This window comes from Prionailurus bengalensis, chromosome F2 (genome assembly GCF_016509475.1).
Source record: "Prionailurus bengalensis isolate Pbe53 chromosome F2, Fcat_Pben_1.1_paternal_pri, whole genome shotgun sequence".
Taxonomy (NCBI): domain Eukaryota; kingdom Metazoa; phylum Chordata; class Mammalia; order Carnivora; family Felidae; genus Prionailurus; species Prionailurus bengalensis.
Genome location: NC_057353.1, coordinates 72878492 through 72905474, shown reverse-complemented (window position 1 = coordinate 72905474; position 26983 = coordinate 72878492). Strand labels below are relative to the sequence as shown.

The 26983-nt window shown below is 43.8% G+C and overlaps 1 protein-coding gene and 1 non-coding gene across 4 annotated transcripts in view; one reads left to right on the top strand and one right to left on the bottom strand.

The window, feature by feature from the left end:
- The window catches only part of ADCY8 (adenylate cyclase 8), a 220960-nt gene that overhangs the window by 134053 nt on the left and 59924 nt on the right, over nucleotides 1-26983 (top strand). For 2 of the 3 annotated variants that reach the window (XM_043601775.1, XM_043601774.1), the window contains exons 8-9: nucleotides 2354-2551; nucleotides 17892-17992. In XM_043601775.1, coding sequence (XP_043457710.1) covers nucleotides 2354-2551; nucleotides 17892-17992 — 299 coding nt within the window. The remainder of the gene's footprint in view (nucleotides 1-2353; nucleotides 2552-17891; nucleotides 17993-26983) is intronic. The other variant, XM_043601776.1, reaches the window with a different exon arrangement.
- On the bottom strand, nucleotides 21010-21115 carry LOC122496190. The gene has a single exon (XR_006300724.1). It is a non-coding gene; the product is annotated as a U6 spliceosomal RNA (small nuclear RNA).

Sequence of the window (26983 nt, the reverse complement as noted above, 5' to 3'; positions counted from 1 at the left end):
AATAAATGCATGCGATGTAAAGGACTCTCCTTTGTTTCAAGAGTGCATCATTCTTATCGGGGGAAATGCCCTTTATGTTTTCGAAGCGGTGCTCACATCAACTGTCCTCATGGCAGTTGTGGCTGCTGCTGTTAATTATAGAAGTCGGTCCCCAAAATATTTTTTTGGAAACTCCTCTGTGAAATCCAGAGGTTCAAGAGGCATTGAAGGCACAAGGAACTGGTAGAGTAGGTAGGATCAATTTAGTTGAAAGAAGGAAAACTGTGAGAAAATTAAAATGGCAGGGAGACAAACAAATACCTAGCTGTGAATGTATCGAGTGGATATTTAGCCGGTGGCACGTCCGGCTGTCAGGTCCCGGCCGCAAGCACCTGCCGGGCGAGCATCTTGGCATCTCTAAGCCAAGTGTATGGGTCAAAGTGTATGCCCGGACAAGGGCAGTTTGAGCGTCATCCCCCCACCCCCACCCCCGCCCCCCGCCAAGAGAGAGACCTAAATTCCGTCATTTTCCAAACTGTGGAAAGACTTTGTGCCTGAGAAACGAACCGGGGGATGCTCAGTGTGGCCGACAGTACAGTCCCCTTTGCCTCCTGAGATGCTGTTGTAACAGAATTTAATCCCAGGGGCTCCAGCCCTCTGGCGCTGCATGGATCCTGCTGTTCAATTTTCTGGAACATTGGTCCCTGCTTCCTTCTCTCCGCTCCAGCCCTCCTCCTCCCCTCTCATCCTGCCATACCTCCCCCTAACGTCTATCTTTTTCTCTGCGGTAGCCTCCTTGGTATTCAGAGCTGAAATTAACTGCTTCAGTGCCCTGAGAGCATTTGGTATTCAGAGCTGAAATCAACCGCTTCGGTGCCCTGAGACCATCTACTTTACTCACTTATGTTGGCACATACTCCCCCACCCTTCAGCCTGGGGCTGGAGAAGGGGGTTCAGTACATTCTACCGGTGATGAAGGCCTACTACGGAATTCTTTAGAGACCTGGAATGTAGGTTACATTGACTGCCTCCGTGAAGGTTAAAATGAAGAGTCTAACAGGACCACAGGAAGATTCCTTATGGAACGGGCTAGAGGTTCTCCGTGAGCTCAAAGCTCCTGACTCTGGCTCTAGAGTCAGAGGATCTGACCCAGCTGTAGATGAGCTGATGGCTCCTGAGCACACATCTGTGAGGCTCGGGGATACCTGAAGGGTTCGGGCAAGAGGGCTCTGGGTGCTCTGTCGGGACCCACAGGCTGCCATCCGATGGCTCCATCCTCTGATCCCAGTCTAGCCCGGGGGCCAAGCTGGGAGGCTGGCAGAGAAAAGCAGATGCGGTGAGTGTCTACAGAGGCAGGGAGTCTTCACTTCCTGGCTCTACAAACGCACCGCATCCTGTACCTCTCCTGGGGGAAACCTCCTGGAGGAAGAGCTGGGCACCCCCTCAGCTCAAACTCCCACTTCTTTGTCAGAGTAGTTGTCTTAAATTGGAGCTGCGAACAGGCATCGCATTCGGCTCGATCCAGCCGGTGGGTCTCGTCACCTGCCCTGAAACACCGGGACACAGAGGCCTCCCTCCCGCACCTGGTGGATCTTCAGAAGCCAGTGCTGTTCCTGCCTCCCTGTAGCCACACCCCGTGACCAACCGGGATGGTCGCGCCTTTCCCTACCTCATGCTGTTTATCCCTGGGAAATGGTGAGAGGTTCCAGCTGCTTGCATTTTTTTGCCTAAAGGGAATTAAGCTCATACACCCGTATGAAGATATAGATATATGATGGGCTATGGCGGGGGGGCGGGGGGAATGTACCTGCCAAGTGTAAAAATCTAACAACCTTCGTCGAGTGTAAGGAGCCCATCCCGGCACGTTTGGCTGCCTGGCCACAGAGAATGCCAAAAACAAAAACAAAAATGCAAGCCCTGGGTCTCCCAGTCTCTCCGCCCCCATCAAAGGAAAGACCACATGAAAGTGTGGACTCTGCTCGGTGGGAGATGAGCCTTTCCGTGGGCTTTTCAGCTATTTCACTTTCTGTGATTCCTGTCGGTGCTCTTTCTCTCATACCAGGGATGTGCCTGGTTAAAGAAAGGGTCTTGATTTAACCTCTCCAAGCCAACACCTCTTTAAATACCTGAACCAAAGGAATGCAGTGCACCGACCCAGAGGAAAGGCAAGTGTCCCTTTTGATGTGATATTTCGCCGGGTTGTGTTTCTCTGAAGCGAATGCTAACTGATGAACCTCTGTAGGTTTCACCGAATACAACTGCATGGAGCGCTGTTACTGTGTTTGCAATGCAACCTGATCTAAAAACATTGCATTTCTTCTTAATCCAACGGGGACTAGCAGGTTTATTGTGTTTGCATGTGCTTTCCCCCTAGACTCTGGCTGCCCTAACAAGAAATTCAATAAATCTACTTCCAAACCATCTTGCACAAGCTTTGCATGTCCAGTCTGGGCCTGAGGAAATTAACAAGAGAATAGAACATACCATCGACTTGCGGAGTGGCGATAAATTGAGAAGAGAGCATATCAAGCCATTCTCACTGATGTTTAAAGACTCCAGCCTGGAGCACAAGGTAGAGCTGGGTCTCCACAGTGGCTGTTTTTTCCGAAGTAAATTGTCGTAAATGTTGACGGGACCAGAGAGAGAGCCCGGGGGCTGCGGTGTTGGTTGGTGTCTTTGTTGTTTGTTTGTTTGTTTAGTCTGGTTTGGTGCTGTCTTTTCTTTTTCTCTTTGCAAATCATGAGTAGACTGAAGGCCATGAGCGGAGAGGCTGGTTAGATACAGGGGGCCCCAGCTTTGTTCTCTAAGGGGAAGATCATGAAAAGAACAAAGGAGTTCCCTCCACTGTGAGATTTTTAACCAGTAAGTGACAGTAACACCCACTTGCCTTTGCTTTTAGGAGAATTCGTGGCAGTTGTAGCTCTCTGTCACGTAAGGTAGGAGGACACCCAATGGCTTGACACCAGCATTGGTGATAAAGACCACCTTTCTTAGATTACAGACCCCTCTTCTCCCTTTTCCCAGTTGTCTGCTGGCTCAGAGCGCTCCTGATGTAGGCACAGTGGAAAGAAGATGGGTGGTGGGTGCAGACTCTACCTCTGTCACTTCCTTGCCTTGTGCCCTTCTAAGCCTGAGTTCCTCAATGGGTGGTGAGCATAATGGATGTGCCTCCCTCATAATAAGCTATTATGAGAGGCTCCAGGCAATGCCTTGATTAAGTCAAGTGTTCAAAAATGGCAGCCATCACCCTATTGAAGATGACGTTTTCCCATGCCTCTCTCCTGCTCTCGCTCTAAACTATAAAAGATGGTGAGGAGGCAGGCACTGCCCCTGTTTAACTGGGCTGCTCCTCTGCGCTGATGGAAGCTGACAGACCTTCCTTGACTGAGCACAGGAGGCGCTTGGCCTCTGCAGGAGCCTCAGGCAAAAACAGCAGGGAATTTGCAAGCGAATTTCAGGAGTTGGATCCGATATTCTGCAAAGCTTCAGCGAGCAATTTGTTGTTACTTTGCTCAGCTCCCTCGGACACTCTGCTTTCCTCGATTTGGAGAATTCACACTTCTGTGCGCATGTACCGTTCCCAATGAGTGTCTTTGATAACTACCTGAAAGGTTGCAAACTCCAAAATTAATGTCTTCACCTCTGGTTCATAATTTGAAATGCATTGAGTCTGTGTACTAACAAAACAGATAGAGAAGAACCATTTTGCCTCACTCAACACCTCCCCCCTCCAAGTAGCAGGTAGACATTTCTTATTTGTAATATAATTAAGGGCTTAAGATCCAAATTAAATGCATTTTCTTTCTCGGTTGCTATATTGAAGGAAAACGAGGTAGTCTAGCAAAGAATCTTCTCAATTAGCCTGGGTAAAATACCTGTGTCCAGAGCTATACAAAACCCTTTTGTTCGTTCTTGCTAAAGATGTACTTGCGTCGCTAATGACCTGACTCCTACAGACGGTAGATCATTTTTAATGCATTGTATTCAGTGGTGTCTCTATCTTCTCTGCAGGGACCCGGTATTGGAGGAGGAATGGACCTGGGGGGGGGGGCGGTGGGGAGAGTACAATGTGTCTGTGGTTGATTTCTGGGTCCAGGAGAAGCTCTTCTAGGAAAAGCAAAGGGTAGTTCCCTGAACAGACACGGGGGATTTGCCCACTGACTGTCCAGCCTTGCACCTTCCAGCGCGGGCTCTGCATGTCGCATGGGTTGGTTCCCCGCAGTGAGGACAGTAGGGCGCGTCGGGAAAGGTTCGCTCCCCTTCTGTCACAGAGACACTCCTCTTTGACTCTTGCTTTGAGACTCTCTCTCCAGGGGCTGCATCACTGTCGAGCAGAGGATCTATAACAAGTAGGAATCATTGATTTCATTGATCCCATCGATGGTATTGGTATTTACCAAATACCAGGCACTATTCTAAGCTTTTAGAATGAACGCCCTGACAATGACAATGTGACATAAGTGCTATTATGAGCCTCATTTTATGCTTGATGAAATGGAGACACGGGGAAATGATTAGGTAGCCTGCCCAGACGCCACCTGTCCGTAGAGGGGCTTCTATCTGAGCCCTCCGGTGCCCCTGGAGGGCACCGGCTGAGCCCCCCCCCCCGCCGGTGCCTGGTCTATGCACCACACTGTCTATCCTGGGAGTCCCGGGGCTCGTTCTCTCCCAGTTCCTCATATAAAGACAACAATGCTGTGCTCACTTCATTCTCTCCTCTTTGAACTGTGGATGGAGTGGAAGGCAGGGAGCAGGGGTTCGGGAGAGAGAGTAAGTAGGAAAGAGTCCTAGAACCTTAGCAAAATTAACACAGTGCCTTCAAGTCCACAAGATTCCAAAATTGGAGACCAGCATCAGTGTGCCTCTACCGTGTGCCTGGTGTTTATGTATATCAGTTTATTGCATCCTCAGAGAAACATTACTGTCCTGCTTACAAAAGAGAAAACTGAGCCTCCTAGAGGTCAAGGAGAGGTCCTAGATCTCAAAATCTGGCTGCCACATTTTATTGACTCGAAGGTACCATCAACTATGAGATGCCCCATTTTCTATGCGTCATCAAGAAGGAAACATCACCCGGTAGGAGGAGTCTAAAAAGAACTCCTCCCAATAAGCTGGGCTTACCCTCGAGGTAAAGATGGACCAAAAAAAAATCCCACCCGGCAGATAAGGAGAGTAAGGAAACCCACAGGTTTATCTCCTGATATTGGCGAGGCAACAAAGGAGCTCTCCAAGAGGTTAAACTCCAAAACGAAATCTACATAGCTTTGCCACCTGATTTCACACAATGAATGTGGCCTTTAAGAAGCCTCAGGCAGAGAATTGAATGTACAGAAGTCCCGGGTTGATATTGCCCCCTGCTGATCAGCAGAAGCAGTCAAAGTCCTCTCTGGAAGAACTCCGTTGAGAATAAGTTGCCTTCTGGTTCCAGAGCTGTTAAAAGGTGGGGGAAAAAATAGCACATCTTAGGATTGTTGAAATATATACAGTCTTTGTGACCCCAAAGACTTCTTTCCTCCCACTGCCCCACCTTGCTTCTTAGGAGCAAGTTTGAACCATAAAGGCATGTTTTCCAAAAGGAAGACAGGAAACAGAAACAACGATTTTACCATCGGAACTTTTGTGGGGAAGGAAAGGCTTCATTCTATTCGAACAATAAGAAGACCTGCGAGCAAGGGAACGCCATCCCCTCCCCGCCTTTATAGTGAACTAGAGAACATAAAATCTCCCTTGAAATGTCATTCACACATTTCCTGGTCTCATTCGCTTATAAAAATTGGCCCATCCACCAACAGTGTTCTGTGAGCTGGGGCTTTTACATACCGCGTGGTGTTGCATAAATGCTTGCTGAATGAACGAAGATGCAGATTCAGGAGAAGTTTAGAGAAGACTGTCTTGACTCCTGTAGTTGGCCTCGGGATATTTTTTAGAACCGTAAGAGCCAAAAGACATGAGTCAGTGTTGATGTGACTCTTTGCAGCGAAGCTTCAGGAGAGAAGACTGTGAAGTTCTGATCACTCCCTGCCATGTCATTTCATGGTGGTACAAACACACACACACACACACACACACACACACACACACAGGAGTCTTTTGTGTTAAGCTTCAAAAAAGCATGCTCATGACTCATGTGGCTTCGCCAAGATTGGGCAACCCATTTTTCCTTCTCTCTGGCCCTTAGTTTCCTCATCTGTGAAGAGAGAGTTGGACAGCCCCCGGTACCTTTCAGCAATCGATGCGATGAGCCTCTGAATTCCTCTGACCATGGTGACCATAGGTCCTGGTTTGCCTGAGACATTTATTTTCTCAGTGTGATTATTGGGAGCACCTCTCTTCATGTTCAAAACTTACCGACGTGGAGGACAAAAAACGTGAGCCAGGGCTTGGGCCCCAGCCCGGTTAGAATCAGTGGTTCTTAGCGTCTCAAGTTCCCAGAATCCCCACGAAGACTTTCTGAGCAGACTTCTGGGTGGGGCTGGGAGGCACAGACCAGGCATCAAAGGTCTTCCCAAATTTCACAGACAAATCCTCTGCCCTTCTTTAGTCTCAAGCTCACTATTTCCTGAGACAGCTGACAGATCTCAGGGGCAAACAGAAACAAGAATTATGGTAAAGGGGTGTAGAAACACAGCACGTTTGTCCAATACGACTGACCATAGTGGATTTTTTCTTTTCTTATATACGATCCTTTTTCTTGTAAAAAAAAAAAAAAAAACAATGAATGTATTTTCACTGAGAAAAGTGTGTGCCAAGCATAGAAGACAAAGAAGAAAATGGCGTCTCATGTGATCTTACAGTCCAGGATAACCGCTGTAAAGACTTGGGCACAGTCATGCTACGCTTCCATGACCGTGATCCTCTGTACTTATCCACGCGCCATTTTATTTCACAATGGGATTGTTTTGTAAATAACAATGGGTGACGTGCTGTTAGGTGTTCTTTGCTTGAGCTGTTCCCCATACTATTAAATGTGCAGTTACGAATTTTTGTACGAATGTTTGTAACTGCACATTACTTCCTTGCCTGTTTTGAGCATCTTTGGCTCTTCTTCTGTCAGTTTTCCACTATTATAAATTATAAACCGCATTGCAGTGACCACTGCCTTAGTTAAATCATGCACCCATGCTTAATTCATTCCTTGGGATAGAATCCCAAACACGGCTGCTAGGGGATCTGCATTTAAAAATACCTGATGTACGCTCCCGAAATCGCTCTCAAAATTGTGTCTCTACTTTTAAACTGCCACCTTGATAAGAAATAGCACCTCCGGTCACTTTTAATGTTTTAGTCATTCTTGAGGTTGAAATTGTGTCTGTGTGTGTTTTTATGGTTTTTGTCTGTTTCTTCTTTTGTGACTTGCCCATTCGCCTTGTCATTTTTCATTGTGGTGCTCACCTCGGTCTTGCTGATTTGTGAGTGTTCTTTATATAATGAAAAATTTAACCCCAGAACATTTACAAGAAGGTGATATTTATCAGCCTCTGGTCCTCATTTCTCTTCTAGGACAAGGCTCTTTATTTACTATTTATGAAGCTTAGGATGGAGAAGGCAATTAATTACAATTACGTATGGATGTTGCCAGGCCAAATAAACTGGCCTAATATGTTTAGTGCCTGAAGAGCTCATTAGCATAAGGACACTTACCTGGAGTGACTTCATTAAGCTTAGTGTTCAAAAACAATATCACCACCTCAGAATGAGTCAACTTCCTCGTCTCAAATAAAGGTTAGGCTATGTTTAATATATAGTTCAAAATTTGTTTATGAGAAGTTATGCTTTTGGTGTGGGCGTTTTGGGAGTCGAAGTATTAAAATCAAACCATATCAACAATGACTAAATTTCCTTCTTTTCTTCAATGCTGGCATCTTTTTGCTAAATTCCAAAACCTTTTTCTTTGAGAAAAGACCTCCTTATGTGATTGTGAAACTTTCAGGTGATAAAAAGTCTCCTTGTCCTAGGCTGATATTTTTCCACCTAGAAGATCATCTGGGGTTCTTTTGAAAATACAAATACCCACCCATTACTCTGTCCCCAAGATTCTGATTTTTCAGGGGGAGCTACATTTAGGGAAACACTCTCCCAGGATTCCTTTGTCCCAAGTTGGTGGCCACCTTTCTCTATCCTTGGCTGTATGTTAGGACTTGGGGTTGTCCCTTGCCTTACACCCTCAGAGATCAAGGCATATCAGAAGGTTCTAGATCCACACTGGATGCCAGTGTGGCCTCAGGCAGGCCTAGAGGGAATGTCTCTGTAGAGCTCACAGTGTTCTAGGAGCTCAGACTCTGGAGTCAAGCAGACCTGGGTTCAAATCCCACTTTGGAAATAGAAGCAGGTGGAAAGGAGGGTTGATGAATTTCCTGGTCATTAGTGGATGCTGACAAGTTGAGAACTTTCCATCTCTCGGGTGGACTTTTGTAAGCTACGTTTTATCTCACAAGTGTCTGGTCTTTGTTAAACGCCAGAGGAAGAACTTACTCTTGATTACCGGATAGACATGCTCGAACCCACTTCCTACCAGTTACTGACTGGGTGACACAGGACAAGGTGATCTCACTGAGATGATGACGGTCGTAATATCTGCCCCTCATTGGGTTGTTGTGAATATAAGATGACATAAGACTCATAGAATAGATGGTGGAATAAATGCCATAGTTATTCTGTTCCCTTCCTTTGTGATTAATCCTTTGCCGATCCAAATCAGGATGAGGCTAAAATCAATAAATAAATCTCACACTTTTAGAGCTTCCTTAAAGAAACTAGTTCATTAAAAATGGTGAGAGGCGACCATCTCACTGTGTCTTGTGTACCAGGGGCACAGCCTTCATAAATTCGTAATCACAAAGGTGCATAAAGGAGGGCACAAACTGAGTGCACACAGACAGCCCGTTGAGGGAGCCCCGCGTTGCCTCTCAGTCACTGGAGCACACGCATGGCCCCCGTGGCCCCCTGGGATGTATTTAACTAGGTAAGGGTGATTCAGGTGTCTTTTCGCTAAATGATTTGATCCCTCCAAATTCTCTATTACAACCGTCTTCCAAGTAAGATGAGAAAGATCAGCTCTTTAAGAGCGTTTGGTGTCCCAAAGGCCATGCCTTTCTTCCCCCCAAAACCAAACCAGTGAAGGACTGTATATTTCACACATGGGTCTCTTTCTGCCGTTGCAAGGACTGTCCTCCTGTCCATGCTTGTGACTCCCCGGGAAGTCTGTCAGGCTCAGCTCAGAGCATGTGCTGTGTGCTGCCTGCTTCAGACGCAGACCGAGACGGAAAGACATGGCCTCCACTGCCTTCCAGCTGTGACCCCGGCTCGTGACCCCGGGCAAGTCCCTGAGCTTCCCATCCTAGAAATGGGCACGGTAGTGACCACCTCACAAGCTTGCTGTGCAGATGAAATGCAGATAGTACTTCTTAAGCGTCTCGAGGCGACAGTGTTGCGAGGAAGCTGGCATTTGCTGATCACTTTCTTATCAGGCCCCACCGTAAGCGTCTTATATTTGTGACCTCACTTGATTTTTCCAACAGTCCTTTCATGTAGGGATTCGTTTCGCTGTTTGGTAGAGGAGGGAGGCTCAGAGATTTGGGGTAACTTTCTCAGGGCTCAAACATGTAGAAGACAGCAGAACAGGGATTCAAATCTAGCTTTTTCCAAAACTCGGACTTTTTCTACCACACTGCAAGATCTCACTGCTTTCAGGGTGCTTCTTTTCATATAGTTTGGAATGTGTTGAGGATGGGGCTGGTGGGGTGCGTGGGAGGGATTATTTGCATGCACACATGCATACATGTACACACGCATGCACAAACAGGCACACACATACCCATGCACATGCACAAACACACAGCTGTGCATGCGGCAAATACCTTGGAGGCAGAAACAAAACAATCAAAATTAAACCATGATCATTTCTCTCATTCTCTGCCTCCCCTACATACACACCCATGCACAGACAACATACGCATACATATATGTGCACGCTCATGCACATATATGTGCACGTGCACGCATGCACATGCACACGAATACATGCACACACAGGTACATGCATAGATGTGTACACATGCATACCTGTGCACACACCCCCATGCACATACACAGGTGTACATGCATACATATCCATGCACAAGCACAGACACGTACACATGCACGCATGTACACACCCATACACGCACAGGCGTGTACACGCGCATACATGTGCAACCCATGCACAGGCATGTATAAACGCACACGTGGCTACATGTGTGCACATGCATGTACACACACAGCACTCATGCATGCATGCACACACATGCACAAACAGGTACACACACCCGTGTACATGCACAAACACATACACATGAATGCACGTACACACACATGCACAGACAGGCACACACACACACCCATGCACAGATATGTACACATGCATATATGCACACACACACACTCACGCACGCACGCACACACGATCCACCACGTGTTCCCGGAAGCACCCAGATAAAACAAGGGCACCCCCATCATTCGCGCTGCCCACACACATGTGAAAATGGAAGAAGCCAATAAGCAGCCACATGAGACAGCTCCATCCATCTCAGGGCAGTGGACGTAGGAAGGTCGAGCCCTGGAATTGCCCCTGAGCTGTGTATCCGAAAAGAAGGCTGGGTGGTGTGAGCAGTCAAGGAATGAACCGTGTGAGCCGATGGCTTGAGAGAGCAGGCAAAAGCAGAGAAGAGCCACCTCAAAGACCAAAGGCGTTGTTAGACAAAACGATGGGCGAGCTTCCTTTTCCACTCGCACGGCAGCGATCAGAGCTCGCCCACTTTTCCAGTAGTAGGAATACCTGTCATGGATAGTGCTTGCAACGAACCGAATTTTGCCCTGCGTACTTTCAATACGTTCATTTAATGCTACTTTTTTTTTTTTTGCTGTCCGCGGCTACATGAAAGCAAGCATTTGTCACACAAGAGAAACTTTAGATAAGCCTTTGGCTGAGTACCATTGGTTCTTATCTATGTTCAGAAGTTCTCCCCGTTTTATCTTTTATTAAGAGATCAAAGTTAAGTGGGGGCTTCCAAGAGTTGCAGAAAAACGCATCACGACCCTGGACATTTCTTTTTCCTCCTTCCCACCCATTCCTGTTGAAGTTACAATGACTGGAATGCCGTCATTAAGGAGGCATTGTGGCAGAGGCTAGGCGAATGAAGGAATTTTCTAATAGATTAGGAGGTTGGACTCTGGAAGTAGGTAGTGACAAAATGCATTTTTTTTTTGGAGACACTCAGAATTTGTCGGACCACTCCGTTTCTTACTTTTTAAATGTGATTTATGGTCACGTTGGCTAACGTACAGTGTATACAGTGTGCTCTTGCTTTGGGGGACAGACTCCCATGATTCATCACTTACGTACGACACCCAGTGCTCCTTCCGACAAGTGCTCTCCTAAATGCCCTGGAGATGCAGAGAGGTAGGACTATGGAGCGTGAACCAAATGGTCTCGGGTGTTCTCTCTTATTTTTCTGAATCGGATACGTCCCGATCATTTCAATGACCTTATTTTTTAAGTCATTTTTTAAAAATAACTATTCTGTTACAGTATCAGGTTACTCTTGGCTTTTTACTGGTCTTGTGAGGCCCAGAATGGTAAGAATATTTAGGCCACCTCCTTCAGGCAGGAAGAACAGGTTTCAAAGATTTCAAGGAGGCTGAGGAAGAAAATCCATCCCTCATTCAAACAGTAGCTTTGTGAGACTTCCTTTATATTCATGATATTGTCCTGTAAAATTACTGCTATTTCTAACACCCTCCAGGCGGTCAAATGATATCGAGGGGCATTTCACTTGTATCTTTTCATCAGACCAATGAGGTAGCTTTCGGCCCACAAAGCCAGTACTTTCAGAGTCAGACGTACCAATTCCATCTATGGAAGTGCAGTGTAGACTGGTAGACTTAGGATGATTTCAGCCCAGAGGACATTGGTCAAGTTCTTAGAGCAATCTTAATTCTTCATATGTAGACATCACCAGCACCTCTAAACAGGGGCTTTTAGGCAGGGAACACAGGAGTAGTTACCACTCCCTGGAGCTTACCATGGCTTGGGGAACTGGGCCAGTCAGGAAAGAACCAGTCTGTCCTCCCAAGGATGGGACGTTTGAGAGAGGGTGGGCTAGGAGATTTGGGCTGGAAGCTTTTGTAAAGTCCTGCTTGGGATTCTCACATGTCAGTCAACCTCCCTACCAAGGAAGACCAGAACATAGTAGCCTAATCCATGAAGGATATTGGGTCACTAAGGGTCTTCTGTCATGCCTGGGGTAGTGTCCTCCCAGGCCTCATTCTAAGCTGTCCATTTAGGTATGTGTTAGCCTGATTCTTTGTGAGGTTATTAAAGATGAAGAACTCTATCTTTGTTCAAAGGTCAGGTTACTTGGGAAGAAGTCTGATAGTGAGACGTTCTTCAGACGCACTGGTCACTCATAGAATTGCTTTCAGTGATGATTTGGTTAGACACTACACACCCAAGATAGAGAAGGCTGTCTATTTCAAAATATGAACTTAGTGAAAATTAGTCCCTCCCTCTTTTATTGCAATTATGTCTTTTACCCACAGGATCAATTAAGGGTGCTCTAGCCATCGTCACACTACATAATACGTGAGTTTAACGATAGAAGTTAAATTCCTCCATTCACTCGTGCGAAACGAGCAGATTGCCCCGGTGGAGACTCTTCTGTACTTTAGCAAACATGCTAGAAAATGATCTTGTTTCCAATTAGATCTATCCAATGATGGAATTAGGCTCTCAAGTGAGGGGTTGATTTCCCCCGTCACTGGAAACCTTCAGGCAGGAGTCCGTGGCTCATTTCTGAGAGGTTTCACTGAGTGAAACTGACATTAGTAAGCATTGGACCAAAGTGACAAATACAGTCCACTCCTCCTGAAAAATTGCGTAATCTCACATACACAACTGGATAAAAAGACAGTGTGGTTGTAGTTCGGACAATTAACTAGGTCATGGCTTCAGTTAGAAGTATTCTTTGCATCTTATAAGGATGCAAGTATTTAGTCAGTACCCTTTAGCTCACTCAGAGCCCAAGTAGAAAATCTAAGAGAAAAGGATTGCTTCTGTCCCACACATACCGAAAGTTTTTCAGGCCTATATAGGGCACAAAAACAACATGGGAAGCCCTGTGCCTCCCCTCTGAAAGGTAGCTTCCCTGGTCGCACTTTTCTGGATGAAGAATCTAGAATGGGTTTTTCCTTGTGTGATCAAACTTGGTTTCCAGGCTCCCTTGTGATAGAACGAGGAACCCTTAGATCCTCATGGCTCTGATTTCATTCCTGAAGATGCCTTTCAAAAGAGTGCAGGGCCCACATCCCCGACATGAACAAAGTGGAACGCACCTCCTTCTTGCCCCACCTCCCTGGAAGAGGTGCCAAGTCTCAACTTGATCAAACAAGTAGGAAACTTCTATTTTTCAAACAACGTTTTCATTACTTGTCTGGTTCCTCTCATGGTTACACTTAAAGCCCACTGTGTCTTTTAGTTTCTTCTATTTGTTCACCCATGCAGGCCTTAAGAAAAGGGCCCTTAACTTTGTATTGCTTTGGGCTGAGGACTCATTCATCAGTCATGGAAATTCAGCAGTGCCCATGTATTAAACTAATTCATAGGGTGTCTTGAAGGTCTATCTTTTTTTTTAAGTTTGTTTCATTATTTTGAGAGAGAGAGAGAGAGAGAGAGAGAGCATGCAAGAGGAGCAGAGAGCGAGGAAGAGAGAGAATCCCAAGCAGGCTCCATGCTGTCATCATGGAATCCAGTGCGGGGATGGATCTCATGACCATGAACGAATTTCGACCTAAGCCGAAATTGAGTCAGTTAGCCGAAAGTGACCAAGCCACCCAGGTGCCCCTCTAAGGTTCATCCTTAGCCCAGATCATGCTTTTCCCTGATTCTAACCATGGCTTACATAGACTCAAATTTTCAAGACATTCCCTTTCTTTGTATCATGAACCACATTCCTGAAATAGAGCCAGACACGCTATCGTGTACCCTACGATGATGGCCCTGCCTTCAAAACATCAAGGTAGCAGCAGATTGTGCAGCCAATGAGACGTGGCACTCCGGGGTCAAACTCTGGATTCTCTACCGAAAATCTGTAAAGTCCTGGTTGAGTTATTCCATTATTCTAATTCTCAGTTTCATTTTCTGCAAAATGGGGATATGATAAACGGTATCTTCCTCAAAGTGCTGTTGTGATAACCAAAAGAGATCGTCCACATAAAGTACATCGCGTGGTGCCTACCTTGCACCAGGCATTAGTTATTATTCTTCAAATATGTTGCAAGATTTTGACCATTTCCTGAGAGTCTTACAGATTCAAAACAAAAAGTAATCCAAGTTCTAATCTAAGGCTTCAAAGAAAACATTTGTAATTTGTTCCAAGTGGCATGCACTCTTAATTGGTACTAATTCCAACAGTTGGCTCAGGTGCTGGCTTCAGGCATTTTCTGCTCTCAGACAGTGGTCTAATGGAGCGAACCTTCCTTTGAGAGCCAAGAGATGTGGCTTTTTGTCTGAACTTTGCCACCAATCCCCCCAGCTGACCTTGACAAACCCTTTCTCTATATCTGATTCTCAATTTCTATATACATTCTCTTGCAGATGAATTTTTATATACAATCTCTTGCAGATCAAGGGCTCAGTGAATTATAAAGGCCCAGTGGTCATTCCCAAGGACTCCTTTCCTAAAGGTCCCTGGGTAAGTGGAGAATTCCACACACTGTTAGAAGATCTTTTGGGAGGAAGGGGAAGGAGTAAGGGCAGGATTTTTAACTAAGACAAAAAAAAAATGAGATTACTATTCCCTTTCTAACATAATGGACCAATCAATTAGCCACACTTCAGGGGACCTTACTGCATACAAGATACCGTTGTCTGTAGAGCAATAGAAGACAGCCTTCTAGAAGGCAACCGTGCGGTTGAAAAGCAGCCTTCAAAAAGGTAACATTCGTAGCAATCCAATAAGTATAATCAATCAAGTAAGTATTATCAAAAAAGTAAATCAAGTATAGGGAATATGTGTATGAGGCTGTCGCGAGCCCTAAGCATCTGCCCTAGGCGCTTTTCTTGATGAGCAAACTGTGACACAAAGCTTAGTAAACTTGTCTGGGGTCCCGTAGCTAGTAAGTGTTGGAGCTGGGGTTCAAATACAGGTAGTCTAGCTCTAGATTGACCATTTTGCTCATGACTGAGACTTCAAAAGATAAGTAAGGCCAAGTGAGGATGGGACAGACATGAGGTGAGCAGTCTCTGACTGTGGCGGGAGAGAGGGTACTTGTAACTTAATATAGCTGCAAGCCAGCGTGTTCAGACCTTCACGAGTCAAGAGGAAGTGAAATGAATCACTCCCCAATGTCAGTACCCTGTCATCCTGAACCAATTAGGAATTGTCTTGCCATAGTCCTGTTCTCCTTTGTGTTTCCAAAGTAACAATGCACTCCATTCTGAAACCCAGTATTTTATATTCGATTGACATCAGCTTCCCAAATATTGTAAGGCTCTTTCTTGAGACGGTGCTGGAACTGGAGTTCAAACATGAAAAAAAGGGAACGTATTATTAAATTCTAGCACAAATAGGATAATAGCATTGAGAACCTGTGAATTGTATTAATCCCCCATCTGACAGATAAGAAAAGTGAGATTCAGAGAAACTGGTGTCGCTCACGGTGGGGGCACTGACTGAGTGAAAGATCTGGAGGCAGAGTGAGTCTCCCAGCCTGCCATCTGAAGAAAACGAAAAGCCTAAAGCCATGCGCGCTTTGGGCTGGACAAATGAGGACTGTGGGGCATTTTTAAAGCCATCGGCAAGAAGCATTCAGGAAACGAAAGGAACTCAAGCTTGGGGTCTACAGGAAATACCTTTTCACAGTAAAAATAGACCCAAAGTGGGAAGGAACCCTTGGCAAAGGAGTGAGTCCTCGGGCACTGGGAGTGTCCGAGTTGAGGGTATTTAGAGCCCTTGAGTGGCCTGCCCCAGCTCAGAGGATAGAAACCCACTTGCTCCAACAAAGCAGAGAAGATCATCTGATGGTCACCAGGAAGCATTGGAGTAGACACCAGGGATGCCACGGGAAGGCTTCCTGAAGGCCACGATCCATGATAACGCCAAGGTGCTGTGCTAAGGGCGGTGATGATGGGGAGGCAAAACGAGAGGAGAGGGACTAAGTACACTAAACGTTACTCGTGCTGTTTTCAAAATCTTATTATCAAATCCATATGACCAAGCTGGTGTGAAATCCATCCGTCAGCTGACAAAGAAGAGTCAGATCTTGTGCAATTAGCTGTTAGAAGAAATCCGGACACCTATCTGTCCTTGAATTAACCGTTCTGGGGCTAACTTACTGATCTCCCGGCTGGTGTGTGCGGGCATGCCTCTCTGTGCCTGTGCCCCGGGTCCTAGGTAACGCTCTTTGCAGCCCCTGGTGATACGGATTGTCTGTAGTTTTATCGGGAGTGAAGATGGCATGTCGTGATCCTTTGGGGGAATATTCCAGGTTCCCCTCCAGATACCAAGCAGGTTGTCAGCATGCAGACAGAGGCCTCAGGATGTAGGCGAAGAATAAAACTCAGGTAACTGTCGATTGTCGCCAGCAGTCCGACAAGTTGGACTGATACTGTTTCATCAACCTGGCCCAGATCGTCTCTTGGTGCTGGGGACGTGGAGCCTGAGGTGTTGCAACGGTTCTGTTCATTTGTTTCCTCTACGGAGTCACTGTGAAATTCGAATCAAGGATGACAAAGTTCCAAAGCCAGGCTTAGCTGTCTGTTCGCGCCCTCTCTGGCTGTTAGGGAAAATGAGGGGCTTGCTCGAGGCTAATTTTAAGGTCGTCTTCAGGTTTGAAAATCCTTTCCTCCTCCTGAAGGAATTGGATGCTTCTTCATTTAGTGGCTCCAAGACGGTTCCGGAAACTAGGCAGGACTGAGGCAAGTTCACATTCAGTATTGACCTTCCAGAAGCTTTTAAGGCTGGACAATGAAATTACTGGGCACTCTGGATCATCAAAATAAAGTCGGCACCGTTCGCCGGGGCCTCCTCCCTCAGACAACAGAAGGGCATTGAGCATGCTGGTCAATCCGTTGGGTTTCCCTGTGTGGAATGAGAGGGCTTGCCCTTACTGGAACTCTCTTAGGCTGCTCTCCCCTCTAAGATTCTGTGACCTTATTTTTTTTTTTTAATTTTTTTTTCAACGTTTTATTTTATTTTTGGGGGGACAGAGAGAGACAGAGCATGAACGGGGGAGGGGCAGAGAGAGAGGGAGACACAGAATCGGAAACAGGCTCCAGGCTCCGAGCCGTCCGCCCAGAGCCCGACGCGGGGCTCGAACTCCCGGACCGCGAGATCGTGACCTGGCTGAAGTCAGACGCTCAACCGACTGCGCCACCCAGGCGCCCCTGTGACCTTATTTTTTAATAGTTTCCATGAAAAAGGAGGCAGGAAGACTCAGGCAAAACCGTTCCCTGTGTTCCAAACCTAACACAAAATAGAGCGAGACCCTTCAATGACTCAAGTTTACTCACGAAGAGAGTCCATGTGAATTTGATTTGCGACGTTTATGGATGTGTGCACTTCTGTTTTGTTAAAGTGACATTAGTTCGGAGGAAGGAGAGCAGGAGAAACGCGCAGAGTCCCTTCCCGTTCCTTTTTGCTGCAAAGGGAATTGAATTCACTTCTGGGCTCTCGCTGGGAGGTCGGAGGGAGGGATGGACGTAATACTCTGTGAAGGGTTAATTAAGATATGGACTCCTCTTTTAAAAAAAAAAATGTTTAAATGCCTTGTTTCTTCTTGCTGTTTTCCCGCCACTCCAAACACTGGTAAAACTTAACTCTTCCAGAAGTCCAGCTTTGCTATAAAGTAATTTATTCTCCTTTTTTTTTTAATTACAGTATTCTCAAATGAGGGATGAAGTATTCAAGTCAAACTTGGTCTGTGCATTTATCGTTCTCCTATTTATCACGGCAATCCAAAGTTTGCTTCCTTCTTCAAGGTAAATACGAAAGGACTAAGTTATCAGGTGAAATGTCTTTGTGCGTTGATGGTCCCTCACCTGGAGCCAGCCCGCTGACCTTTTCAAAGGCTCAGAATTTAAAATAACGGGATCCAGGATCCACACGGAAACGTTGGCCGGTTATCAGTGTCTGTCCGTGTTGTCTTACTCTGCATCATCTCCCTGCTCTACCAAGGCAAGAGTCTTTCCCCAGTCTCAATAAAAACCACAACCAAAATCAAAATGGGCCCCGCTCTGATTTGACATTGCACCCATGAATGCGGCAAGTAAGTATTAGAGCCTCCCTCCCCATGGTCTTGTCCCTTTGTTAATGACCTCTTTGTTGTTCATAGATATAGCATCATCATAGCTTCCTGGGCCAGCGAAGTTGGCACTTTAATAACACTGCAGACACCTATATGTGGCCAGTCACCGTTGCAAATACTTTACATGCAGTAGCCCATAAAATCCTCATGGCCACCCTGTGAGGTAGGTACTACTGCTGTCCCCATTTTAAAGAGGAGAGAACTGAGGCCCGGAGTAATGGAATGACTTGCACAAGGCCTCACAGTTGCGAATGTGACCGCCTCGATTCAAACCCAGGAAGTCTCCTTCCAGCGGGTGGGCCCTTGACCCTCCATGCAGACACAGACTCGTATCGCACAGGTCCTAGGTGCCCCAGCCAGCATTGGAACCTAGTTCCGGATTAGTCTCGTGGCCATTCTTTTTGCCCTTCCTGTACTTTGAGGAAGCCCCTACCTGCTTTCAGAGGTAAATTCCCTTCTCCCAAAACTTACCATGAATTTTCCCCTTTGATGAGATCGACAAATACTTGTTAAATGTCTAATACAGGCAAGCGATATGCTAGACCTCGAGTATGGCACAATTTTGTGGGAGGAGGTCTGCATCCTCTAAGACACATTAATGACGGCTGTCCGGTTAATGAGCACTTACTACTTGGCAGAAAAATGTTCAATCCTTTGCATGGGTTGTCTCCACAAAGCCTCAAAGACAACCAGTAAGTGAGGGCGCGCTCTGATTCCCATTTTGTGGATGAGGCTATATCCAAGGTCACATACCTATATAATGGCTGAACTGGGAGTTGAATCCAAAGACAGAGTCTGTGCTTTTAACTGCTTACTTACTATGTACCCAAATCAGGGATTCATTGTGAGCAGATGGTTTAAGGAAAAGTTGGCAGAAAAAGTAATATTTTGGGCTGAGAAGAATGAGATAGAGTGGGGGAAGATTCCCAGTCTTAAAAAAGAGCATTGGCAAAGGCACAGAGGTGCGGAAACCCTTGTGTTTGTAGAGTCGTGGGCACATGGGAGGCTAGAGTAAAGGTTTATGCGAGGGTATGGTGGGCGCCATGGCTGAAAAAGGAATGAACTAGCTCACAGGTGCTGTGTCCACAGTGATAAAAGGTGTTCAGGCGCAATGACACTCAGAGAATGGCCATGCTTGATGTCTGTGGATGGGCAGGGATACGAGGAGGAGAAAGGTGGTGGCAGAGGGCGTGTATTTCTGAATCTGGCAACATTCCCTCATGTCTGAACAGCTAGATAGCAGAACCAAAATACTCATGGACTGTACTACAGCCAAAACAGGTGAGGCAGGTGCCCCATAAGTTCCCAAATGGAAGTGGGGAGCAACAATCTCCCAATAGCCCCAGGATTGGTGTGACGTCAGCGTCTGTGTGTGAAGCATCAGAAACAAGCAAGTAGGCACCTGTCATATCTGGGAACGAAAGGAGTCCCAGTAGAACCAACGAGGGGCCATTTACTGGGAAGTATCATGGACCAGATTGAGAGAGCAGCTGAAAGCAGGAAGGGTTTGCCCAATCCGGCATCCAGGGAGTGCAAAGGGCCACAGCAAATCTGCAGAACACGAACTGTTACACACGAGGAACTCCCCAAACTGACCACCCCATCTCCCTCCCAGGAGAGTGCCTTGGAAGGATCTCTGGGAGGGGAATCAAGATTACTCACAATACGTACTATAGAGGGAAAAAAAGAAAGATAGGGTCCTTGTGAAAGTGGAAAGAGAATGTAGCCATCACTTTTTTGAACGCCACAGGAAATCAACTACCGAAACAGCTCTCCAGAGTTAAAATAATAATAATAATAATAAATAATCTCTCCTAAACCACACCTATTTCGAAAAGCTCAGCAAAGTTAGTTTGACACGAAAATGAGCAACAACACATATTCGTGGCAGTCCCATACCCTGCTGTTACAAGAAGAAAGGGAAAAAAGTAGATCGATATCCTGAGAGTTGATGAAAACACTCCAAAAAGACAGGCCTGCAACATATGTCAAATCTTTAACCTACTCCTTCAAAAGGAATTGAAGCACTTAATGCGGTTCCAGACATGAAATAACAGCCTGAACCAGAATTAGAAAAACTTAGACATTCGACAAGAGCGCTCAGGCAAGGAAGAAAAAGGACAAGACAGATTTCGGAAACAAAGACTTAACAAGAGAGAGCATAGAGCACATAAACAAGGCGAGGAACGCCTTAAGAGGAACAGAAGGTGAGAAGGAAGGATTTTTTTTTCATCAGAAAGAAGAGTAAAAGGGTTCTCAGGGCCCCTCCCCCACGCCTTCATGCCACATGGACAAGAATCCAGAACATTAATGGTGGATTATGGCTCAAAGGGCTGCAAGACACAGACTCTTTCTGAGGAGGTGTACTCAGGGGAGCCCAGTTCGAGAGGGGAGACAAAAAACAAGGACACGAGGAATTTGAAGCAGGCCATACATATACATACACATACACATACACATAATCATACTGTAGACACTAAACATAGCCCACCTCTGAGAGACAGTTACCTAAATCCTCACAGTAAAGATACATTCACCTCCATTTTTCTTACCTGACACAATATGACCAGTGTTCCACAGAAAATTACAGGACATTCCAAAAGGCAAGAAGAGACAAAGCAATCATTAGAATCAGACTCAGGCATGACAAAGATGCTGAAGTTATCAGAGAACCTAAAATAACTATTTTTAATATATCAAGGGTTCTTCACAAATCTGTGTCTCATCCTCATACGGGGCCATGCCAGTTTTCTGTGTTTCATTCCAGTTTTAGGCAACGTGCTGCCGAAGCGAGCACAGTATATTTGGTGTACCGGCAGAAAAATTAGACACCGTGCAAGAAGAGATGGGCAGTCTAGGTAGATAGAAGCTCTAAGAAAGAATCAAAAGAAATACTAGGAATGAAAACACTACAACGGAAATAATGAATGGGTTCATCAGTAGACTCAACAAAGCCATGGAAAGAATCAGAGAGCTTGACTGTATAGAGGTCAATAGAAACTCCCAAGTTGAAATACAGAGAGAAAAATAAGTGGGGGAAAAAAAAGACCTAAGCATTTAAGAACTCGCTTTAAATATAAAAACTCAAATCAGTTACAAGTAAATGGATGGAGAAAGATATACCATGCTAACACTTATCAAAAGAAAGCTGTAGTAACTATATTAAGTTCAGTCAAAGTAGACTCAGAACAAGAATTACCAGAGGTGAAGGAGGACATTACATAATGATAAATCAGTTCTCGAAGAAGACATAACCATATGGATGTCCTGTCTTGTATCTGTTTATGAAGAGAGTGTCAAAGTACGTGAAGCAAAACCTGATAGAAGCGAAAGGAGAGACAAATCTATTACAGTTGGTGACTTCAGCACTGCATCAGGGACAACTAGATGAAGCAGGTGGGACGGTGTTAAGGACATAGAGAGCCTGAACAGTCAGCCAGCGTTAGCTAATCAACTTTGATAGACTAGTCCATTCCACAAAGGAATATACAGTCTTCCAAGCTCACTTGGGACATGTCCTAGAGTACATTCTGGGCCATCGGCCACACTTCACCAAATTTAAAAGAGTAGAAATTATACAAAGTATGCTCTCAGACCACAGTGGAGTTAAACTAGAAATCAATAACAGAAAGATAGCTGGAAAACCGCCCAATACTTGGAGGTTAAATAACACACTTGTAAATAGCGCATGGGCCAAGAAAGAAATCTCAAGAGAGATTTTAAAATATTTTCAACTAAATAAAAATGAAAATACAATTTAGCAAAATTGGTAAGATGCAGTCAAAGTAGTTCTTAGAAATTTACAATAATAAATGCATGTATCACAAAAGAAAGATCTAAAATCAATCGTCTAAGTTCTCCCTTGGGAAACCAGAGAAAGAAGAATTCAAACCTAAAGTAGAAGACAAGAAATCGTACGAATTAGGGCAGAAATCAATGAAATCGAAAACAGGAAAACAACAGAAAAAACAAAACAGAAATCTGGTTCTCTGAAAATATCAACAAAATCGATAGGCCCCTGGCCAAGTTAACAGAAGAGAGAAGTAGACACACACACACACACACACACACACACACACATTACCAATATCATAAGAGAAAGAAAGGTTTTCACTACAGATCCCATGGACATTAAAGTGATAATAAAAGAATACTACATATAACTCTAGGCCCACAAATTTGATAACTGAGATGAAATATACCAACTTGTGGAATGAGACACAAACTACCTAAATCCACACAAGAAGAAAAAGTGAACTTGAATGGCACTATATCTATTAAAGAAACGGAGTCAATAATGTTAAAACTTAGTAAAAAGTAAAACACCAGACCTAGATGGTTTCACTGGTGAATTCTACCAAAGATTTAAAGAAAAAAATAATACCAATTCTGCACAACCTCTTCCATAAGTTAGAAGTGGAAGGAACAGTCCCTGACTCACTTTACGAGGCCAGCATTATCCTAATATCAAAATCTAGTAAAGACATTGAAATAAAGGAAAACTAAAGATGAGTATCTTTCATCAACGTGGACATAAAATTCTCAATGAAATATTAGCAGATCAAATCCAACAACATATAAAAACAATTACACACCATGACTAAGTAGAATTTATTCCGGATAGGCAAGGTGTGTTCAACATTTGAAAATCAAATGATGTAATCCACCATATCAACAAGCTAAAGAAGAAAAAAATCACATGATCCCTCATTTGACACAGAAAAAGCATTTGACAAAATCCAATGCCCATTTAAAGTAAAAACTCTCAGAAAAGACAGAAATATAAGGGAAGTTCCTAAATACAGTCTACAAAGAATCCTAAGTGGTGAAAGACTGGAGGCTTACCCCTTAATATCACTAATAAGAATGTGCTATCTCACTACAACTATTTAATATCCTGTTACACATTCTTGCTAGTAAAATAAGACAATGAAAAGGAATAAAACGTATACATATGAGAAAAGAAGAAATAAAACTATGTGTATCTGCAAATGATGTGACTTTCTATGTAGAAAATCCCAAAAAATCCATCAAAAAAAAACACCCTCGTAAAATTAATGACCAAGTATAGCAAGGTCACAGCATAGGAGATCAATACACAAAAGTCAATTGCTGTGCCATATATAAGCAATTGAAAATTGGCATTCGAAGTTAAACAATATTTTTCAAAGCACCAAAACTTCATCCCTGGGTATGGATCTAACAACCTATGTACAGTATCTGTATGTATGAAACTAAAAAAACACCAATGAAATAAATCAAAAAAGATTTAAATAAATTCCATGCTCATGGGTTGAAAGACTTGATATTATTAAGATGTCAGTTCTTCCCAAGTTGATCTATAGATTTAATACGGTATCACTCAAAATCCTAGCAAGCTGTTTTATAGATATCAACAAACTGATGCCGAAGTTTATATGAGAAGGCAAAGGATGTAGCATAATCAATAAAATACAAAAAAAACCCCAACAACAACAAAACTAGATTAGTCACACTACCTAATTTTAAGACAATATAAAGCTACAGTAATCAAGAAAGTGTGACATTGAAGAAAGAATAGACACATAGTTCAACAGAAGAGTGAGCCCAGAAATAGATTCACACTAATATATATAATTAACTGGTTTGTGACAAGGTGCAAAGTCAATTCAATAGACGAAGAGTATTTTTTCAAGAAATGGCACTGGAAACACTGGACACCCATATGAAAAAAAAAAAAGAACCACAAACCTTACATCCTTCACAAAAAATGATTCCAAATGGTTCACAGACCTAAATGCAAAGTATAAAACTACCAGAAGAAAACTTAGGAGAAATTGGTGATCTTGGGATTGGTTGGGAGTTTTTAGATTTAACACCAGAATCATGATCCATGAAAGAGAAAACTAACAAGTTGGGTTTTATTGAAATTAAAATCCTGCTGGGTGAAAAGCACTGTTCAGAGAGTGAAAACACAAGCCACAGACTAGAAGAAAGTGTTATAACTCGCATATCTGATAAAGGACTTGTATTCAAGATATACAAAGAACTCTTAAAACTCAACAATAAGAAAACAAATAACCCAGTTTTTAAAATAGGCAAAAGATCTGAACAGACACCTCACCAAAGAAGATTAACCGATGTCAAAAAAGCATATGAAAGATGCTCAATATAATTTTCCATTAGGGAAATGCAAATTAAAACAACAATGCTATACCAACACATATCTATTATGATGACAAGGGCCAGAAAATAAGGAAGTATTAACACACACACACACAATGATGGGAGAATGCCAAATGGGCATGGGGGACGATTGGAAAAAACTCCCCAGAGCCAAAGCTGAAACAACTTGAGTAAGAAAATAAATAAAATAGAATTGGGTTATAACCCAAAATACAAAATAAATATCAATGGATTGATACTGATAGAAATAAGTGATTGAGTGAATAAATTAAGAATTGAACAATCTCCCATTCAGAAAAATTCCAAATATTCTATGTAGCTACTCTGTCCTCAAGGAGATGGAGTTTAACTCCTTACTCCTGTGGGGGAGTGTGGCTATCCTAAAAGTATCTTCCTTCCAAAGAGTACAGTATGAATGGAGGGAAAGCATGAAAAAACAGGACACATACTGTCTCAGCTGATGAAAGGTAATAACATCAAATCAATAGGGATAAATCACGTTGGTAGGATGTGATGAGAATGGCACACAACCTTTGTGGTCTTCCTTTCAAAAACCCATAACCTAATCATGAAAAAAACCAGATGACTTCCAACTGAAAAACATTCTACAATATGCCTGGCCAGTACTCCCCACAACTCTCAAGGTCATTTAAAGCGAAGGAAGTCTAAGAAATTGTGAGTAGAGCCTACGGAGATATGACAACTTAATGAAGGTGGTTCCTGGATTGGAGATGCAAATATGGAAAGCCCTAGAAAGAATGTCCAACCCAGTATTTATGAGCATGAGGGGCCAGACTGTGCTCTTGAAATAATACTCCAGTTTTTGTTTGTTTGGTTTTTTTCAACGTTTTTTATTTATTTTTGGGACAGAGAGAGACAGAGCATGAACGGGGGAGGGGCAGAGAGAGAGGGGGACACAGAATCGGAAACAGGCTCCAGGCTCTGAGCCATCAGCCCAGAGCCTGACGCGGGGCTTGAACTCACGGACCGCGAGATCGTGACCTGGCTGAAGTCGGACGCTTAACCGACTGCGCCACCCAGGCGCCCCTCCAGTTTTTGTTTTTAAGAAAATTTTTGGAAATATTTGTGATTCCAAGGCTGGCGCCAGAAATACACAAGGTAAACTGGAACATCTTGTCCTAGTAGAAAGTAAGGAAGCCATCAAGTTTATGAGCCACACTAAAGGACTCAGAAGCCACATTGAAGAACTTTCACTGTCCTAAAAGGGAATAATTGGAGCTTTGGGGCGGATAATTGTTAAAATGTTGAATGAAAACCTGGCCAACTATTTTTAACTTTAGAAGTTTATAATGACGTTGTTTAAAAGTTGCTAACCATTGGTAAATGATAGAGAACTGATTGTTTATCTTGGAAACTAGTAAAAAAAAAAAAGAAAAGAAAAGAAAAGAAAGAAAAGAAAAGAAAGAAAAATTTTGTTTTGTCTTTCCTGCATGAAGCGCACCACAAAATTACCAAATAGTAGGTGAGTGGAAACATCATCAAATTGTTCAGGCCAATAATTTTTAAAGAAATTATAGAATTAAAATATCACTGTTTTCCAACACCCCAATGACTGAATGGATCTAGGAACTGCACAGAAGCAGAGACAACCATGTCTCCTGATGGAAGAACACAACACATCTATAATCTTACCGAAGGGATTGAGCCTAAGTGATCAGGCCGTTGAATCCAGCTTCTGATTTGCAAGAATCATGGAGGATGAAGTCTGCTCAATGAGTATGCAAAAAATCCAGGCAGTGGGAAATGCTATTGGTCAAAGGTAATGTATTCTTCAATAAATAAATTGTAAGGAAAACAAAGGGATAAAGAGAGAATCTGTAGATTTTTTTTCAAGACTTAAAAGATAAAGCAAATTTAATTTAAAAGTGGCCAGGATTAAACTATAGTGTCTAATGGTAGATGATAAAACTGTAAAGAAAAGGAAAAGTGATTGGTGTTGAAAGAGAGGGTGATAACTGGGCCTAGGGATGGGCTTTCAGACTGCCCTGCAGAGTTCTGTTTCAGGGACTCAGTGGTCATTACAAAGGAAGACACGTTATAATAACTAACGAAGCTATACTTCAGTGTGGTTTCTGTATGCTTCATTTTACAGTTAAAAAAAAAAAAAGCTTTGAGAGAGAGAGAAGGAAAGACTATGTACCTCTGCTAAATTGAATGCCTATTATGAGCCAGACCTGTGTTAGATGCTGGGAATAGATCAGTGAACAAAAAAAGACCAAAAGACCCAAAAAATATGTTCTCCTGGATCTTATAGTCTAGCGGTAGGAGATAAATAATGAAAATATATGCATATGTCTAGATGTATATGCCATAAATATAGCTACTTCTATAAGTGTATAGTAAATATAAGTATATTATATAGGCCCGTATGTAGATGTGTCTGCCTATGGTGTGCATATAGATGATGTATATGCCATATATATAGCTACTTATATGCTATATATAGATAGATCCATATGTAGATATGTCTATGTCTATG